The following is an 18,386-nucleotide window of genomic DNA, read 5'->3' as shown; positions in this document are numbered from 1 at the left end:
TTATATATATATATCGTTCCGCTATCTATCTATGTAAGTGCGACAAGGCATGCCAGTTTGTTGTGCATTAGTTATTTTTTCGAGGATTTAGGTAATTTTTTGTTTAAAATGAAAGAAAAAACAGAAGAATTATGATTCATCCTTGTTATTGTCATCAAAGATAAGATAAGTTTGTAATGTAATATATTCTGAGATTGACGATGATACTTTTGTTGGTTAATTCTTATCTTATACGTGCGCCACTTTCTTTACCATATTTTCTTGGATTTGCAAAACCTCAGATCGTTAGTTATTATATAATATCCGTGATCGATACCGCAAGGTGTCTTACCTATCTTATACATAGTCTAGAGCGTAAACCTGTCATACGTGATAACATTATAACTACAGATCACTTGAATTACGGTCAACTTATAGTACAAAAGGTGCACAAGTAGAGAGCACATTTAAATACGAATTAATGATATACCGTGAAGCCAAATTAGGAATGAAACTGCATCAACCTATTTCATTCTTCTAGGGCTCGCAAACCGTTATCATACAGATGTTTCATCCTTCCAGGGTTCACAAACTATTATCATACAGCTGTTTAATCCTTCTAGTGCTAACATACTAGCATACACCTGTTTCATCCTTCTGGTGGTGACATACTAGCATACGGCTGTTTCATCCTTTTGGGACTTAAATGCGATGAAAGGGTTATATTTTAGGCAACCAAGAAAATAATAATAGAACGAAAAAACATTGAAATCTAGACGGGGAGGTTCGCTGCTAACATTATAAAGAAATCAATTTAATGATTTCCATGAATAGATGATATTAGAAAAAGGGCGTAAAACACGTGCTATTCTTAACCGTGTCATCTTAATAGATTTAAAATGCATATATTGTTGTTACAGCGTTTTATCATAACGACAGTATTGAGATCTAGTTGGCATAAGAAAAAAAGTAAAGAAAAGAATGAGGATACGATACAAAGCTAATATTTTGGCAGTAGAGTTATTGTGCACTCTTCTGTTTATAAAGATGTACATATTTGCATTAATTAATTATGTAAATACTTGCACAGTTATATATATATCAGTTACTGATACACAAAAGTGTTGATAGCCGAGTGAAAATTGTTTAGTTCATTCATTCATTGATTTATCTGGTCATCTGTCCTGAAGGGTCACGATAACCTATAGCAATCATGTTTCGTCCGTCATCGTGCGTCGTCCGCCGTGTTAAACTTTCCATTCAAATGACTTTTCATCTCAATAACTAAAAGCTTTAAGGTACTAGTATTCGGCCTATAGCATGATGGAAAAAGGGCTACCGAGTTTGTTAATATGAATGACCTTGACCTACTTTCAAGATCACAGGGGTCAAATATGTTAAAATTATTTAAATATCTACTCAATAGCTAAAAGGCCGTGGATGTTGATTATTTGGCCCCTAGTATGATGGAATGAAGGGCTATCAAGTTTGTTCAGATGATTTACCTTGCCCTTTCTCAAGGTCACAGGGGTAAGATTTAAAGACATATTTAAAGGACTTCTTCTCAAGTATGATATTATTGCTGTAGCATGCTGGGATGAAGGGCTACCATGTCTGTTCACCTTGAGCCATTTTCAATTCCACAGGGGTCAAATGTGTTGTACATGTGTAATCAACTTCTTCTCAATAACCAAAAGGTCAAGGGTCTTGATATTGTGCCTGTAGCATGCTTTTTAAACAAGCAATATGTCCGGAGTAATGACATTTATGTAGTGCATTTATACAGAATATAAGTTTGCAGAAAATGTCTTTATGAACAATCCAGTGTGTTCTATGTAAACTAGTGTAATTGAGCAATTTATCTTAGGCCTATTTGGCCTCTTTCATATATAGGTCTTTATAGTCAAATAACCGTTAAGGCCCATGTGCCTCATGTTTATTTATCGTTTCCTTTCCGTGAAAGCTCTTATGATAACGGCTACTTGGACGGGTTCATTTAGTTAAGTTCTAAAGTCTATTTAGTACAAATTCCTACACTGGGAGTTCATCTATACATAGATATTTTGCTATTCGCTCTGAAGTGCATCATTTTATCGGCTCTAACCGATAATGTAAATGTTTCATATATTTTTATTGGTCAGTATTTAGCCAATCCAAGACGAGGTCATTGACAGTAGTAACATAAAGCTCTTCCAACTCTCATTTGTTTCGTCCAAATTGTCAACTAATTAGTATTCAACATATTTGTCTTCAAATAAACTTTCATTTGTTCGATGATGCAAACTTTACCATATGGTGCAGTCAACACTTATTCTTTGCGACAGAAATATCTGATATAATGCACAAAACATCTTCGTTACCTTTTTGTTGTCGTTCATGTTGTTTCACCTTTTCATTATATCAGTAGTATCTTATAACGTTACCGTTTCGAAATTGACTCGTCAAATATATTACATACAGAATTGTATTCACCTGCTATTACATTTTTTGATAAACCTAGAGAAGACCTGTAGAACACCGCTGAATAAACAGAGATATGATAACATTCATTCTAACGACGCTGCATACGACCTGGGGATATGACTTCTAGACGTTCTGTTATGTCTTATCTACAAGCTTTGTTCACCAGGTAAAATTGACTCAATTCATAATCCTTATGAATGTTTTTAACCTATCATTTTTCGTAGAATAATTTAGTTTGGTACTATTGCATTGAGGAAGTAACCACATTAGGAACCTATATTTTAGATAGAACAATTCCAGACCTTGTCATCAATGCTAGGTTACCTTCCACCAGACCACCCGAATTCCGAAGTTGTCTATCAGTCTGTCCAAACGCTCTCCCGACCAGAGCAATTTCCCTGATAAGGAGAGAGGTGTTTAATGATATAAATACAAGGTACACTTTCACGGACCCTTCTCCAGCATTCGTCGGCCAAGTCTCCAAAGAAAGGAACCCTTAGATGTTTCATCCATAAGTTCCTTTGAGTGTGTCCGGCGGCGGAGTGATATAACTCGATTTCGCATTTCATAAACGATTATCAGCCCCGTTGGTTCACATCTAGCAAGAATAATTTTTTTCGTTGGACAACAAGCAGTTACATGATTTAACCTTGAATTATGGGTAACGACAATTCGGAAGGAGCATGCAAGTTCTATGTCGTGTTTCTCACGTGCTTTGCTACCATTGGAGGTTTCCTGTTTGGATATGACACCGGTATAGTGTCTGGTGCTCTGCTCCTGATCGGAGACGTTTTCTCCCTGACCACAGTATGGAAGGAGGCTATTGTAAGCGCCACGATAGGAGCCGCCGCCTTTTTTGCTCTGGTGGCCGGAATTCTGACAGATGCATTCGGACGAAAAGTTGTCGTCATGTTGGCTAGCTTCGTCTTCACAATTGGAGCTGTTGTAATGGCGGTTGCTAACGACAAAATAGTTCTATTGGTCGGCCGACTTATCGTCGGCATGGGCATTGGTAAGTCACAATTTTATTAACGTATTACTGTAGTCAAAAATCGCTTTTTAATAGGGTTTTGTGTATGAAATTGTGCCTAAAATTGTAATGATGCCAGTGGATTTGCCTTCATAGTGATGGTTTAACAGCTATTGCAACCCCATTATGTTTTTAACAATAATACAAGTTTATAGTCGTCGCGATATCACTACATTTTCAATCTATATACTGTTGAAACAGGTAGTGCTTGGGTTATACCGAATGCACTATGAACGTTTCTGTATCTATCACGAGAGATAGATAATAGTGTTTACTGTACTTGTTTGCCGAATCGCTACCATTCACAAAACGCGTGTGCAGCAAACTCTACGAACTTATGTGTATGATTGAAGATGATATTTCATATATTTTTTAACGATTGATGAAAGAATGCGTAAACTGAAAAAACACACATAGAGAATAAGACCAGGTGGTCCGGAATGATCAGCATCTTCTGTTTCATCGACGATTCCGTCATGTAAATCTTGCTCAGTCCAAGGATGTCGCGTTCCCAAATAAGAACCGTATCTTCTTCCAACGGGACATAAATCCTCAATGCTATGTGCTATTACAAAACATAAATTTCATGGCGAGTGTCGTCGGTGAAGCACAAGACGCTTCCTCTTCTAGATCACCTGGTCTTATTCTCCTTGTACTTTATTCAGTAGTGTCCGTGTAAATCTTTCTATTTTTTTTTATTTTGCCTACGTTTTATTGAATTTGAATTTGGGTTGTTAGTGCGTTTATATGTTAGCATTTTCTTAGTGTTTTTCGTAAACGTCATTCGAACGAATACCAGAATGTCAAATTGATCGCAAATCTTTAATTAGTGTTCCGATACAACTACAACAGTTATCATACTAAGATGGCATATGGTGATATATAAATTTATGTTTAATAACACTTTGATTGGTGATATTTATATACCCCGATTCTTTATCAGTACCGGTATACTGTTGATCTACCATCTCTATCTAACATATTAACATTCTGTCTATCTTGTACCGTGTTTCTGATAATCCATCTATATCACTACCATACCAGCTCCTCAAGTGACCTTTTTTATCATGTGTCATACTTATCAAGCACCTCCATCATTCGCCATATCTCTAATATATATCTAGTATTTGCTGTAATTCACTTTATATCCTTGATATATTTTTCATTACATATACAAATGTACCATCTAAGGGTCTTTACTGACAATCTCAGTCAATGAATTATATAACTTATTACTGTTGCTATTATTACCATTCGAAATCCTATCTTTGTGTGGCAGTGCTAGTTATACCAATATCCTTAACATCGTTTACAAAATAGGGATATGGATAATCTGATTGATAACAGTCGTATAATTTTCTATTTCAGCATGCTAAATAGGTTAATCTTGTCCAATTTGGAGTCAGAACAGATAGTTTGAATTCTGTTGCTATCAAACGACTCACTAGTTTTTAATTCTGTTTTGTATTTGCATTATATTCTTTTGTATGAAACACAACAAAAAAAAAAGTTTGTTATTGCCAACATGAAAAGTCAAGAAAGGAAACTAATGAAGATATAATGGTCAAATTCCTGACGATACAAACCATCAGCAACATTAACAAAGTAGTAAAAAGTAAACAAACGAGCATATCAAAAGGGCGTGTCGCAAATAAAGGTTCCTGGCAACAGTAATATGCAACATTTTTTATATATTGGGTGTTGTGGGCGAATACCGACACATGTAATAAATGTGACATGTTTACGTATGTCTGCAGGGAGATAGCCTTCAATTCTTTACTTAATCTCTAAACTATCTTTGCAACTCTTATCTGACGTCAGAGTATTGGATTTTGGAGAAACCGTTCACAGAGAGTTGGTAGATCAAGAACTACTTCGATCCTAAATAAGTTTTTTCCTGGAGATTGTTAACTTACCAACAGAACTATTGTTAGTGTAGAGGGACGGGTGGGTTGTTCTGCTGGGGCCTTTTTGTTATATATTTCGAAACTTTGGTTCAACACTATCAACTACTCATCATCTGACTATAACAAGACTTGCATGAAATCGCAGTCTTCCACATACACACACACCTCACATAGATAGGAAGGCCATCTTTAAACAACATAGTCACAAAACCACCAGCACTGCTCATATCGAGCATCGACGTTATACTACAGATACACATCCAAACATGTGATATTTACATATGTCGCACTGGATTCGATATTCAAGGACCTGTTCCCGTTATCACGATTTCCGTGCAAGAAGTCGTCTACTGACGAACAAACTCGTAATACAGGGTTTCGAAAGATGCAGATCGATGATTTGTGTGGAAATTTTACCATCGTCATAGTAATCTCATTGAGAAATATTTTCATTTCTTTTATGCAATGTGAAGCTGGACGTGTTTGATGCTTGTTAATTCGCTTGTTGGTTCCGTTGTTATGTACCTTGTTCTTATTTGAGAACATGACATTACATGTTTTGATAGACCAATATTTACATGGCGGGTGTAGTCGATGATGCAGAAAATGCTTACTCTTCCAAAACACCTGGTCTTATTCTCCTTGTACTTTTTCAGGAGTCTCCTTGTAACGTTTATTTTTCACTTTTGCCCTAGTTTTATTGAATTTGAGTTTGGATTATGATTATGTCGATATGTTGCCATTTTCTTGAAATGTATTCTGGAGAGATTTCTGATGATAACCTCTCAAAGGACCTGAATTTTTGAGTACAAAATGGAGATAACAAGGAACAGAATTACATGGAAGATTTCATTCTATATCATAAATAATCAATTTGATCAATATGGATTCATTTTAATGTTAGAAATAATGGGCTAAACTATAATTTTACAAATCCACGCTCTAAAGATTATCTCACAAGCGACAGTGAAATCAGAATGAAAATTGTACGGATTTTCAGTAGATGCATATTTGGATAAATGGTCGCAGCTTCATTGAAAAGGCATGACGGTCGGTCTAAAATAGACCATAATGAAACGCCATCAATCAATTACAATTTTTAATTAATTGATTCTGGGAAACAGTTCCCATCCAATTAATGTAATTCAACAATTTCAATGCGATAAATCAGCTGATTGCGGGAAGCAATTTACACACCTCAAGCAGATGACAGTAATGATCAGCTGATGCCGAAAATCATTTATCAATTAAATCAATATAAGCGATATACATCGATTATCATAAATCAATAATTCAATCATCGCCGATGGATAAACAAGTCCAATGCGTATGGAATTAGTCGGAAGTTCATATTGTTTCCAACTGTCACAATAACTCGGTAAACAACGACCAAACATGTTTCTAATCCAACATCCAACAAGGTCTTGGCAAAAACAAGATTTTTTTTAGCTAAGACCAAAGTATCACACGGTTTTCATTCAGAATAAAAGTAATTTCACATTTGAATTTATGATTGCACAGTTGCAGACAGACATAAGTTGCAGGGAATAAACACGAGACTCGGATTCCTATACATGGTCAAATGTAATTGATGGTGTGTAATCTTATTCTTAATAACAAGTTTTCTAAACCGATGACAAAAATGGCTGTTGTAGCATACGTGTTTGTCATTTTCTTAGTTCTAGTAAAATTCCAGTTGATGAAGTTATCATTAAAATCCATAGTCACAGAACAGTGACACAAATACCAATTTGTGTTTCCCGGCAAAGTGTAATTTTTTTTATTTACTTGACAGTATATTGTATGTAGAAGATACAATAATAGAAATCGTTAATTGAACCATTATTTTTCCGTTTTGTGCTCCAATGTTTACATATGTGTTCAGATACATTCATCAGTGTTAGTGCTTGTTGATAGACAAATGTCTGCGGCACAGAAATTCTTGGGTTCGAAACTTTAATTTCAATTAAAGTTTAAATAAAAACAAACTCTGCAGAAGGAAATGCAATAGTACGGAATGATACCCTTTAGGGCAGAGGCTCCAACATTTAAGGTGACGAGCGCTTATCATTGCTAATTGATAATATTCACCAAATTTATTGGCATCAACAAATGTTCTAATGTATCAAAACACAAGATTTCAACTTTGTTTTTATTCGGGAACTATATGACTTGTGGGGCGTGACCTCACTCGTGCTGAGTACTGTTACTGTAATGTTATCGATCTCGCTGTTCAATAAATGTCACGTACTCTCCAGTCAGATATATTTATTTGAATGTATGACATTTCGATTTCACTTTTCAACGTAATACTAATATTCGTTTAATATATTGCATGTGCACATGTAGGTAACCCATATGGTAATATTATTCAAATAATAGTATTACTTTCAAACTAAAGTGAAACTAAAAGTCAGGTAAATATCTGCCTTTTTGTGACACTTACAGGACACATATCGAGGCTATATATTTACAAACACAGCTGTGTAGGAACACAGATGTGTATACGAGCGAAAATCTTACCTGAGTTTGTTTACGTGTATGTAAATGTGTATCGACCCACTATTGAAATTTAAATCGACATGCAGATGTATATTACTTGAACGTAAACACATGCGAGTGACTGCTTCGTGAAACACTGGTTTAATAATGTGTTCTGGAGTATGATTGAGAAAATAGATAGCGATATATTTCACGGGTTGTCGATGTTCTAAGTGTGGTCTGGTCAAATGAGGACACCGTGTTATGATAGGTAACATATTGAACTGTGTATACGTGGAGTACAGACACAACACGTATAAAAATAGCCTTCGATATGTGTACAATATTACCTCCGAGGTGATTCGTGTCATCAGGACTGAACTATGACCACAGACGTACAATATGATTTTCATGAAGTTTCATTCAGTAAAATGCCAACTCTAAGAGATTTACGACAAATCTGGAATGGCGGAAACAGAGGACAAGCGTTTGATCCTCGGAGACAAGGAACCACGTCACTTTTATGTGATTTATATGGCATGTGTCGCCACTGTCGGCGGCTTTCTGTTTGGGTATGACACTGGTATCATTTCCGGTTCCATGCTACTCATTCGAGACGTATTCTCCTTATCTACGCTATGGCAACAACTAATAGTCAGCGGTACTATAGTAACAGCCTCAGTTTTCTCCCTGGTGGCAGGGGTCACTACAGACAAGTTTGGACGGAAGTTCACCATACTTTGGTCATGTGTGGTGTTCACGTTAGGGGCGGCGGTGATGGGGATAGCGCCGGATAAGGAAGTGTTGTTTGTGGGCAGGTTGATTGTTGGAGTGGGCATAGGTGAGTTTACTCAGCTTGTCGATCTGCATGATGGTTTATCTTCAAGGTCAACTCAGCAGCTGATACAATTCATATCTCATTTACTATCGTACCTTTAAAATTACATGTATGTTCAAAACGTTTGCTTCTACACGAAAACAAGTGACGTCATTTTATATACCACGTCATGGAACTACTTGACGTAAAAACTGGGGAAAAAATAATGATACTCCAAATGAAAATCGGACGTATTTACATTGTACATGTGACAGAGGCACATGGAATATATATCGATGTATTCAGTTTCATTCAAAGGGTTTTTCTTGTACTGCAGTTTATCTTTGATAGAATGGCGGAACGAAAGAAAACATCAAATACACGTATACTATAGTTTGTATATTATAAAAACATGTACAAAGATATGAAATGTAGCTTGAGTTCCATTATGAACCATCCTTAAACAAACTATATACACATTACAGTGTAGGTAACTAGTCTTAAGTAGGAAAATAAATCATATCGTTCTGTGGGGTTGTGCAGAAATCCGATGTTGGTGGTTTGAGAAGCATTGTATGCCAAAAAATCAAGATGACTGCCTTTTTAGTTGCCGATTCCAATTGATTCAAGAAGAATGGTACATATACCCAAGTTTTTATCAATATGTAATTGATAGTGAAACAAAGCTAAAAGGTACTCGTCCGTCAGACTAGTGGCCTGGTAAGTCAATCTTCAGAATTCATTAGTCTGAAAAATGGGTTGTGAAACTACACAAGCGACATTATATAAGCGACACAGAGTAGTGTAAACGTAACGATTTGTTCACCCGTTATATGGTAGGGCGGGGTGTCCTGGGAGCTTTTGTAATGTATTTCATGTTGCTAGCACTATAAAGTTGGTTTCAGTACCACGCCGTCACAAAAAGTATCCCCATCCGAGGTAATGAGCATAAGCTTGATTTTTCAAGGGCCATAACTTTACAAATCATAAATTAACTAGACCCAGCTATATATCCGATCTGTTGCTCCTTTATATATAAAAGAAAAAAAAACAAAAACAAAAAACAAAAACAAAAACACAAAAAAAAAAAAAAAAACCACATTCACTCTTAATTCAATATTTCGGCATGCTCTGTGGCATTAAGTGGAAACTGGGCGTAATTTATTAAGGACCATTTCACTGGGAAAAAAGATGTTGACTAGAACTGAAAGATTATTTGACACGTGCCTTCTCATTATACAGTTATGCCCTCGCCGTGAGGCTGCCCATGCCATTTCATGGCGAGGAGGCACTAAAATTGCTCAAATCACATTTGTTTGTATTTTGCTCCGACTGCGCGAAAACAAGTTATAAACCAAACCTCTTTGTAGAGTAATACTAAGTTATAAACCGCAATCAAAGATAAATCTAAAGTTGGTCACCATCTTGTATTTTTGCCATTCAAGCATACAGACAAAAACAATATTTAATTTTCGTCTAATACTGTAAAAGATATAACTATAAAATAGATAAGAAGTTCAAGTAAACAGGAACCGTTTGAAAATTATGAACGTTTCGAAAAATGGACCATTAATTTGTCATTGGCATTGTCGGTCATTTCGAAAATGCCCAAAAAATGAAAATGAAGAAGCGGGCGCTTGACACTTGGACAAAAATGTTGAATTCACCATGAACTTCATATTGATACGAAAAATAATACGTAAAAAATATGCATGAAGTTGGAATTACTGAGTCTGGGATCCCACTAATTAGTTAACATTTAATTTGAGAAGTCTACATGGAGTGTGGACTGTATTTTATATTACAAATCCCATGTATGATAGATACATTGAACCTCGGATACGACCTTGTGTTCACATGCATCAAAAAGATAGCACCCTTTATATAATACTTATACTGTTGGGTAGAGTATATAATTGTGAATAGAATACAATAAGAAGATTATAGTTATCTGTATTTATTAGTGTTTATTGCGGTATTTCTTCTGTCATTCAGCATCGTATTACTCTTGTCATCACACATAGAGGACAGACTAATATATACATGTATTTAACTATATTAACAGCTAGATCAAAGAGTTTATCAGATTGTAAACCTGTTTTTAAAATCAAGTTTATGATGTTTTCTTAAGTATATCCCTTAACATTGTGGAGCTCTTTGATTGTTAAGAAATATTGCGTAATTGTAGTTATCCAGGAAAGAATCTGTGAATCAATATATGCCGGGCAGAAACCGGACAACAAACAAAAAAGGCAAGATAAGACAAAATCTTGTTACCATAGTAACATAGTAACATTGTACCACAGACACATGGTGTTGTCTCTGGAATCGGTTTCAAGGACAGTGACTGACTTGTTCGAGAACTTCCTTGTTTCTGTTCTTCAGGCTTAAATAAGCGTGTATGAAGAGGTACATTGACTTTAGTAATCATGACGTCGTTTCTAGATAGCAGCTGATTCCACAGGAAACATCACCGGAGTACCTGTTATGGCAAAAACCTACCGCAAATGGAATTATCTTGTGAGAAGAAGTTGTTTGTTTTTACCGGAGGGAATAAATTCAAAATTTTAGTTTTGCCGAAGAAAGACAGTAGTGGAGATGTGCGGGTGTGGAGGAAATGTGCGGGTGTGAGGGAGATGTGCGGGTGTATAGGAGATTTGCGGGTGTGGAGGAGATGTGCGGGTGTATAGGAGATTTGCAGGTGTGGAGGAGATGTGCGGGTGTATAGGAGATTTGCGGGTGTTAGGGAGATGTGCGGCAGTGGAGGAGATGTGCGGGTGTATAGGAGATTTGCGGGTGTGAGGGAGATGTGCGGCAGTGAAGGAGATATGCGGGTGAGGAGGAGATTTGCGGGTGTGGAGGAGATTTGCGGGTGTGGAGGAGATGTGCGGGTGTGGAGGAAATGTGCGGGTGTGAGGGAGATGTGCGGGTGTATAGGAGATTTGCGGGTGTGGAGGAGATGTGCGGGTGTAGAGGAGATTTGCGGGTGTTAGGGAGATGTGCGGCAGTGGAGGAGATGTGCGGGTGTATAGGAGATTTGCGGGTGTGAGGGAGATGTGCGGCAGTGAAGGAGATATGCGGGTGAGGAGGAGATTTGCGGGTGTGGAAGAGATGTGCGGCAGTGTAGGAGATGTGCGGGTGTGAGCGAGTTGTGCGGGTGTGGAGGAGATGTGCGGCAGTGGAGGAGATGTGCGGATGTGGGGGATTACCTTCGAATCAACTTGTATTTCAGCTCTGTTAGTTTGTGAAGTTAACTACTATACTCTTCATCTTGCTATTAATCCTGTAAGTTTGTCTGATACGATTTTTGCACTGTATTGTCCAACGTTCCAGGTCTATAGTTACGTTAACAGTGACAAACATACTTATCGTGCAAGTGTTTTGGAATATTAAACAATATAATCTTTTTAAAGTGATGACTGTTAGGAATATATTTGCGAAAATGAAATTCCCGTCGTATTTAACTGAATTCCCCACTTGTGTCGTTCATATGTTAATTAAATTATAAAAAAAAATCAGGAAAAAAAATACGGGAGACTGCTGAAAAAGTGTACGGAAAATAACAGGATGAATAAGTGTCTTAGGCATCATCGCCATGAAAATATTGTAGGTAAGTAAGTAAATGATGTCACGTTCTCAAATGAGTGAAAGGTATACAACAACAGAACCAACAGGTAAATAACGTAAGGTGTATCGATATATCACATTTTATAGACTATCAATTATAATATATTCTATATTATTTAAGTGTATAACAGAAATGTGTTACATATGACAGGTTTCGCGTCTATGTCTGTACCTGTGTACGTGGCTGAGGCAGCCCCTCCTACCATTCGAGGAGCGCTCGTCACTCTCAACCAACTCTTCATCACCATCGGTATCCTCATATCCAGTGTTGTTGCCGGAGCTTTCAGCGAGGACAAAGAAAATGGCTGGAGGTTGGTAATGAAAGATGAAATTGCTGTATGATGCACTTTTCTTCATTATGTGGCTATCCTGTACACACGTGCCTCATTCTGATTGTTTAACTCCTTAAAAAATGACACTGTTCAGAATATATAAAAGTACATGACCTTCTTGATCAATCTTGATAATTTTTCAATCTTTTATATATTTCTGAATACTGAAAAAATATGAAATCAATTCAATATTAAGTGATTTTCGACATTTATTTCGACCATTTTGGATTCGCCTTAGTCGCCTCCAAGTTACACCAATTTATGTCCTTCACTGACGAATCATAGAAAGACGAAACAGCTGTCCAATGCAGGTTGATTCATTTTCTGACTCTACTGTATAAAATTCTAAATTCCTATGTCCTTTTTACAGCGAAGCATGTGTAAGTGTTGATCAACTGCTTTAGATAAAACAACATATACGAAATTTCAATAGAAAAAGAGTCCTTTGCAAATGAAATATATATACTGTAATTTTGATGCAGAGCTCAACTTACAACTACGATCTTCGATCCATTCTTAACTGAGAAATCGAGAAATCTGCATAGTTTTGCCTGGAAACTTTATGATAAGACATATTATGATATGTTTCTACAGGTACATGTTGGGTCTAGCTGGTATTCCAAGTGTTATCCAGTTCATTGGATTTTTCTTCCTGCCGGAGAGTCCTCGTTGGTTGATGGCCAAAGGTCGCGAAGCTGATGCTAGAAGCGCCTTGGTGAAGATCAGAGAAACAGAGGATGTCGACACGGAGTTTAACCAGATAAAGGCTTCAGTGGAGGACGAAAGCTCGCAACAACAGGGAAGTAAGTAATGTCGGCTTCACAGAATAAGAGCAACCGTCAGTACAACCCGGGAGCATTTACGATTCCAACAATCAGAATCGTTTGTGTTTATTGAATATTTAAGTTCACCCGGTTACATGTTTTATTATTTATTATATAGAACTGAGTTTTTATCTTTCGGTCGAGGACTATACTACATATTTGATGTCTCATCGTCTTTTCTCTGTCTTTCAGATGTCTTTGTGACCTAATTCTGTCTATCAGATGTCTTTGTGACCTAGTTCTATCTATCAGATGTCTTTGTGACCTAGTTCTGTCTATCGGATGTCTTTGTCATCTAGTTCTATCCGTCGGATGTGATTGTGACCTGGTTCTGTCTATCAGTCAGACGTCTTTGTGACCTGCTTCTGCCTTTCAATCGGATTTGTCTATATTTCAGATGTGTTTGTGACCTTGGTCTATCTTTCCTATGTATTTTTGACATTGCTTTGTCTATGCTTCAACGTCTTTGTGACTTCTTCCGTTTATATTTAAGATATGATCTTTATTTTAAACGTCTTTTTTTAATTTCACTCTGTATTTTAGACGTGTAGGTTACCTTACTTTTCTTCATTTTGATAAGTTTCTTTTGTCTTCAGTTATCTGACTACATTTTAAAAAAGTCCATGACTTTTCGGTCTAAATTTCAGACGCCTGCAAGACGTTACAGCTGATGTTTAAGACCCAGCCTGTCCGCCGAGCACTTGTCATAGGTTGTCTTTTACAGTTTTTCCAGCAGCTTTGCGGTATCAACACTGTCATGTAAGTGAAACTTGACTGTTGATTATATGTTAACAGGGACGAGTTTCCGCCAAGTTGTATGATAAGTGTGATGATCGCGATTTCGCAATTATGTATTTTCCACCTCTAGATAACAAACTATTCTCCAACGCACACGCAGGCACGCACAGATATGGGTAAGGATGTCAAACTGCCGAGCTTGTTGAACACTGCTGGATACCTGATGTCCACCTGATTTAGCTTTTTGAACTTTTGAAGTTTTGATAGAGAAACGTTCGATGATACTTTTCATGATTAAAAAGAGGGGGTCTGCAAATTCTGTGCTTTTCCCATCCATCAATTGATTGTCAGATGATTGTAAAGGGCCATGGCTCTCTTGTTTTCTGTAATATTTTTATTATCATGTCTCCCTACAGATACTATAGCGCCAGCATCCTCCGAATGGCAGGTTTCCCGTCTCAACAGGCCATCTGGTTGGTGTGTGTTCCGAATGCAGTAAACATGCTGTGTACCTTTATAGGGATCTATTTAGTGGAAAAATCGGGCCGGAAACTTTTAACCCTCCTTAGTTTTGTTGGTAAGATATAATTGTCAAGGGAATCCGCTTATGATCACATTTACGTTCAATGTTAAATCGTCCCACCAGATATCTCATTGTAACAGTAGCATCAATCTATTCTGCCCTTGTGAGCAATGACTGTAATTTATTTATTTTTCTAATCATGTTGTCATTCAGTTTACATTCCTTGTCTTTGTTTACTAAACCCCGAGCCTCCTGCAAGGAATCCTGAATGTTATTGACATTTGTCTGATAACTGTACTTTATAGATGAGGAATACAGCGTTGTTCCATTTATCATCTCTGTATAAAATGCCTTGGTCTGAATCTAAAGATCATGTTTATTTTCAGGAGTCATAATAGCACTTGTAGTTCTGGCAGTGGGTTTCCAGCTGTCCGTTATCCACACGCCAGACGTTTTCATATCAGAAACATCTAATGACACCAAATGTAGTGCAATATCGTAAGTGTTCTAAGAACCAAGTAATTGTGGCAATGTTGGGGGTGCTAATGGGGGAGGGCCTGACGGAGCCATCATTAACGTATTAATATAACTCCTGCTCGTCAGTTTCCGCATCAAAGGAAGTGCTTACATACTGATCGGTGAACGAAACCTTTTGTTTTCTAAATCATCGGATCGGTGTGTGGATATTCATCATTAACACTAAAACGTGAACGTATTCAGATAAATCTAAGGCGTTTCATCAAGAACTCCGTGATTTCTTGATAATCTGTATCTGACGAAGGCGATAAAATTCATAACGCCTCATTATAAACATTTGGAAGTTTTAAACTAGATTTGTTATTTTTATCACCGATTTTACTAAAGATCAGTCACATGACTTTGGACATAAGTCTATCTACCTGCTGAAAGACTTTATTTTCATTTACAGACTTTGCAATGATTGTATAACGGACAAAGATTGTGGCTACTGCTTCGAGAAGGGCAATGTGTCTAGTGGATCATGTTTACCCACTATGGAAAAACACACTGAGCGGTACGCTAATCCGGATTTCAGTACGGAGTTCCGGTGTAACGAGGATAACTATAACATGGACACGCCGAAGTACACATGGGCTGATAATTTCTGTCCGACAGATTACGCGTGGATGGCAATTCTTGGTCTTGCGCTTTTCGTCATTGGATTCGCCCCAGGTGAACAAGAACTCTTAAATCTCGTTTCTCCTTTAATTTTTTATTAATGTGTCATCGCCATAAATATGATACAATCGATTTTACGTCATTAACGTTCCTGAACATTCACTAAAAAGATTAAATTTTAACTCATTCTATATATTATCTTACATTACAGCTTCTGTTGTGATCATCGTTGAAGAATTTGAAATTCTGAATCAGTTTCATACAGGGGAAATTTTTGTTATTGTTTCTGAATCTTTGTCTTTTTCGGAATTTTTCTTTTCAAGTTTATTGTAATAAATCATTAAAGGACTTCAGCTTAATATTATCTATGTCTAAGTATCCTTGTATTAAGTTCAGTATGGTCGATATCGTGATGTTTCCTAAGGGAATACTGTAAAATGTTTCTGGAAAACGTTACTGTAAAAAAAAGTTCTTTATTCGTTGTTTAAAATTCTCGCGACTTGACAAAACTTTGAAGCAAAAGAATGTACGTTTTATGGAAATCATTACCAAACGATGGTTCTCTTTACTACATCCATTTTCAATGTATAATCGAGACGTTATTCCATCCTCGAATAATAAAGAACTTTACAGTAGTAGAGTCTACGGCACTGTTGTCTGGTGTTCTCTAACTAATGCGTTAAGTATTTGATTATGGTGTGTGTTACAGGACTAGGACCTATGCCATGGACGATCAACTCTGAGATATATCCCACATGGGCGAGAAGTACAGGCACGTCCCTTGCCACTGCTATCAACTGGATCGCCAACCTCATTGTGTCCATGACATTTCTGTCGCTTCTGGAGGCGATCACCACATACGGTAGTACAATGATATTGTCCATTAACAAAATTTCACGCACAAAACTGTTGAAATGGATGTGGTCATTCCATGTTTTGGCTTTACATACCTGTCTGCGATACACATTTCCATTAACGATGCAGTAGTGCCGCCTATATTCTCTCTCTTGTTACTCTGATGTTGCAATGTCTTAACAAAAATGACCATTGCTATAGCCAGCTCAGGTCTATAGTATTTCTTACTTCGACATAATCCAACATTCAGACTAATAAGTTATTTACTTTCAGGTACCTTCTACCTGTTCGCCGGTATATCCTTAATAGGACTGATTACCATCGCCTCTGTACTTCCTGAAACCAAGAACAAGACCCTAGAAGAAGTCCAAGAACTCTTCATGTCGAAGGAGTATAAAGCAGAGCACCACACGCCCGGACTTTACGCCACGGACAATGCAGCTTATGAGGAGTCGAATTCTAAACTTTAACGCATTCCTCGGAACAATACAGTCTAGACTTGACGAAGAGAACAACTCACACTTGTCAAAAGCAGGGATTGTCAGAGACAAAGTGAACTTTAATTGTTTTTTTTAGGACCAGGAGTTGTCGGTGATTGAGTAGCTGAAACTATGGGCCGTATTCATTGCACTTCACAATCAACTGATGAGACAATATTGGGGCGAATCATATAATCATATTATTACTGTTATCATCATAAGTGTAAACTTTCTCTCTACCAAACGAGCACAACTAATTATTAATAGTCAAAGAAAACATTTACGAATTCAAAATTTTAAAAATTGGCGATAGGCGTATATTGAAATTTACTTTTAGGACACAAAGGCACGTTCAGTTCGAATGCTTATTTACTCTGTAAGTTAGAAAGGGTATTGAGATACATACACCAATCTAGAGTCATTGAGAGAAATGTTTAAAATCTTGAACAATGATTTGAAAACAGACACTCCAAATGGCATGTCATTTTCGCAATATATCACCAAAGGATAAAGTGAAATCTCAAATTCAGATGTGATAAGTGTGAAGCGTTCGTTTGCACTAGCCATTATTAAATTTCATGGAAAGTTATACTTAAAATAATAAACATCAAACCACTGTCATCTTCATCATCAGAGTAAACACCAGTCATACTGTCCGTGTTTTATATCAATGTAGGTCATTTGTACAATTTTGGTAGTTTTTGCTTTTTGGATGAATTATATAGCACTAGACTGAACGTTTTGGCTGAAATCTGTATTCCATTTCAGACTTGTTGCCGTAATAATTTATTATAGAGCGTATCAAAATTTGGCCGTTATGAATTGAAAACTGCTATCAATGACAATCTAGTCACTTGCGCTTTAATAGTTGTTGAAATAGATCCAAATTGTTACATAAAAAGGCAAACGGGACAATTAGAATTCAGTGTGTTTTTAGGTAATCGAAAGTAGCCGCTATACATTGTTTAAAATGTTTCCATGACACGGCAATAATTTCTGAAGTTTTATGAATTTTTGGTTAAAATTCCATATTTTTTCTCGAAAGTAGTCATTTTAAAGATGTTCGTAAGAAACTCAAGTAAATAGCAACTTTAAGAATAGTTTAAGTAGGAAGCTGGATCCTATTTCACACTTGTAAATACAGAAGGGAATCTAGTTTGATAAAATAGGCTGACTGGATGTGAAAATACAGAC

The 18,386-nt window shown here is 36.8% G+C and overlaps 1 protein-coding gene across 1 annotated transcript; it reads left to right on the top strand.

The window, feature by feature from the left end:
* Nucleotides 1-8,325: 8,325 nt before the first annotated feature.
* On the top strand, nucleotides 8,326-17,183 carry LOC132559848 (proton myo-inositol cotransporter-like). The gene is made up of 9 exons (XM_060224478.1): nucleotides 8,326-8,701; nucleotides 12,456-12,615; nucleotides 13,231-13,439; nucleotides 14,108-14,219; nucleotides 14,615-14,775; nucleotides 15,108-15,219; nucleotides 15,650-15,912; nucleotides 16,568-16,720; nucleotides 16,987-17,183. Exons 1-9 carry the CDS (start codon nucleotides 8,326-8,328, stop codon nucleotides 17,181-17,183), a joined length of 1,743 nt encoding a protein of 580 aa, XP_060080461.1.
* The last annotated feature ends 1,203 nt before the right edge of the window (nucleotides 17,184-18,386 follow it).

The sequence above is a fragment of the Ylistrum balloti genome, unplaced genomic scaffold (genome assembly GCF_031769215.1).
Source record: "Ylistrum balloti isolate Yb309-2 unplaced genomic scaffold, AGI_CSIRO_Ybal_v1 Utg370978, whole genome shotgun sequence".
NCBI classification, from domain to species: Eukaryota; Metazoa; Mollusca; class Bivalvia; order Pectinida; family Pectinidae; genus Ylistrum; species Ylistrum balloti.
The sequence above is the reverse complement of the archived record's forward strand: the minus strand, read 5'-3'. Positions and strand labels throughout refer to the sequence as shown.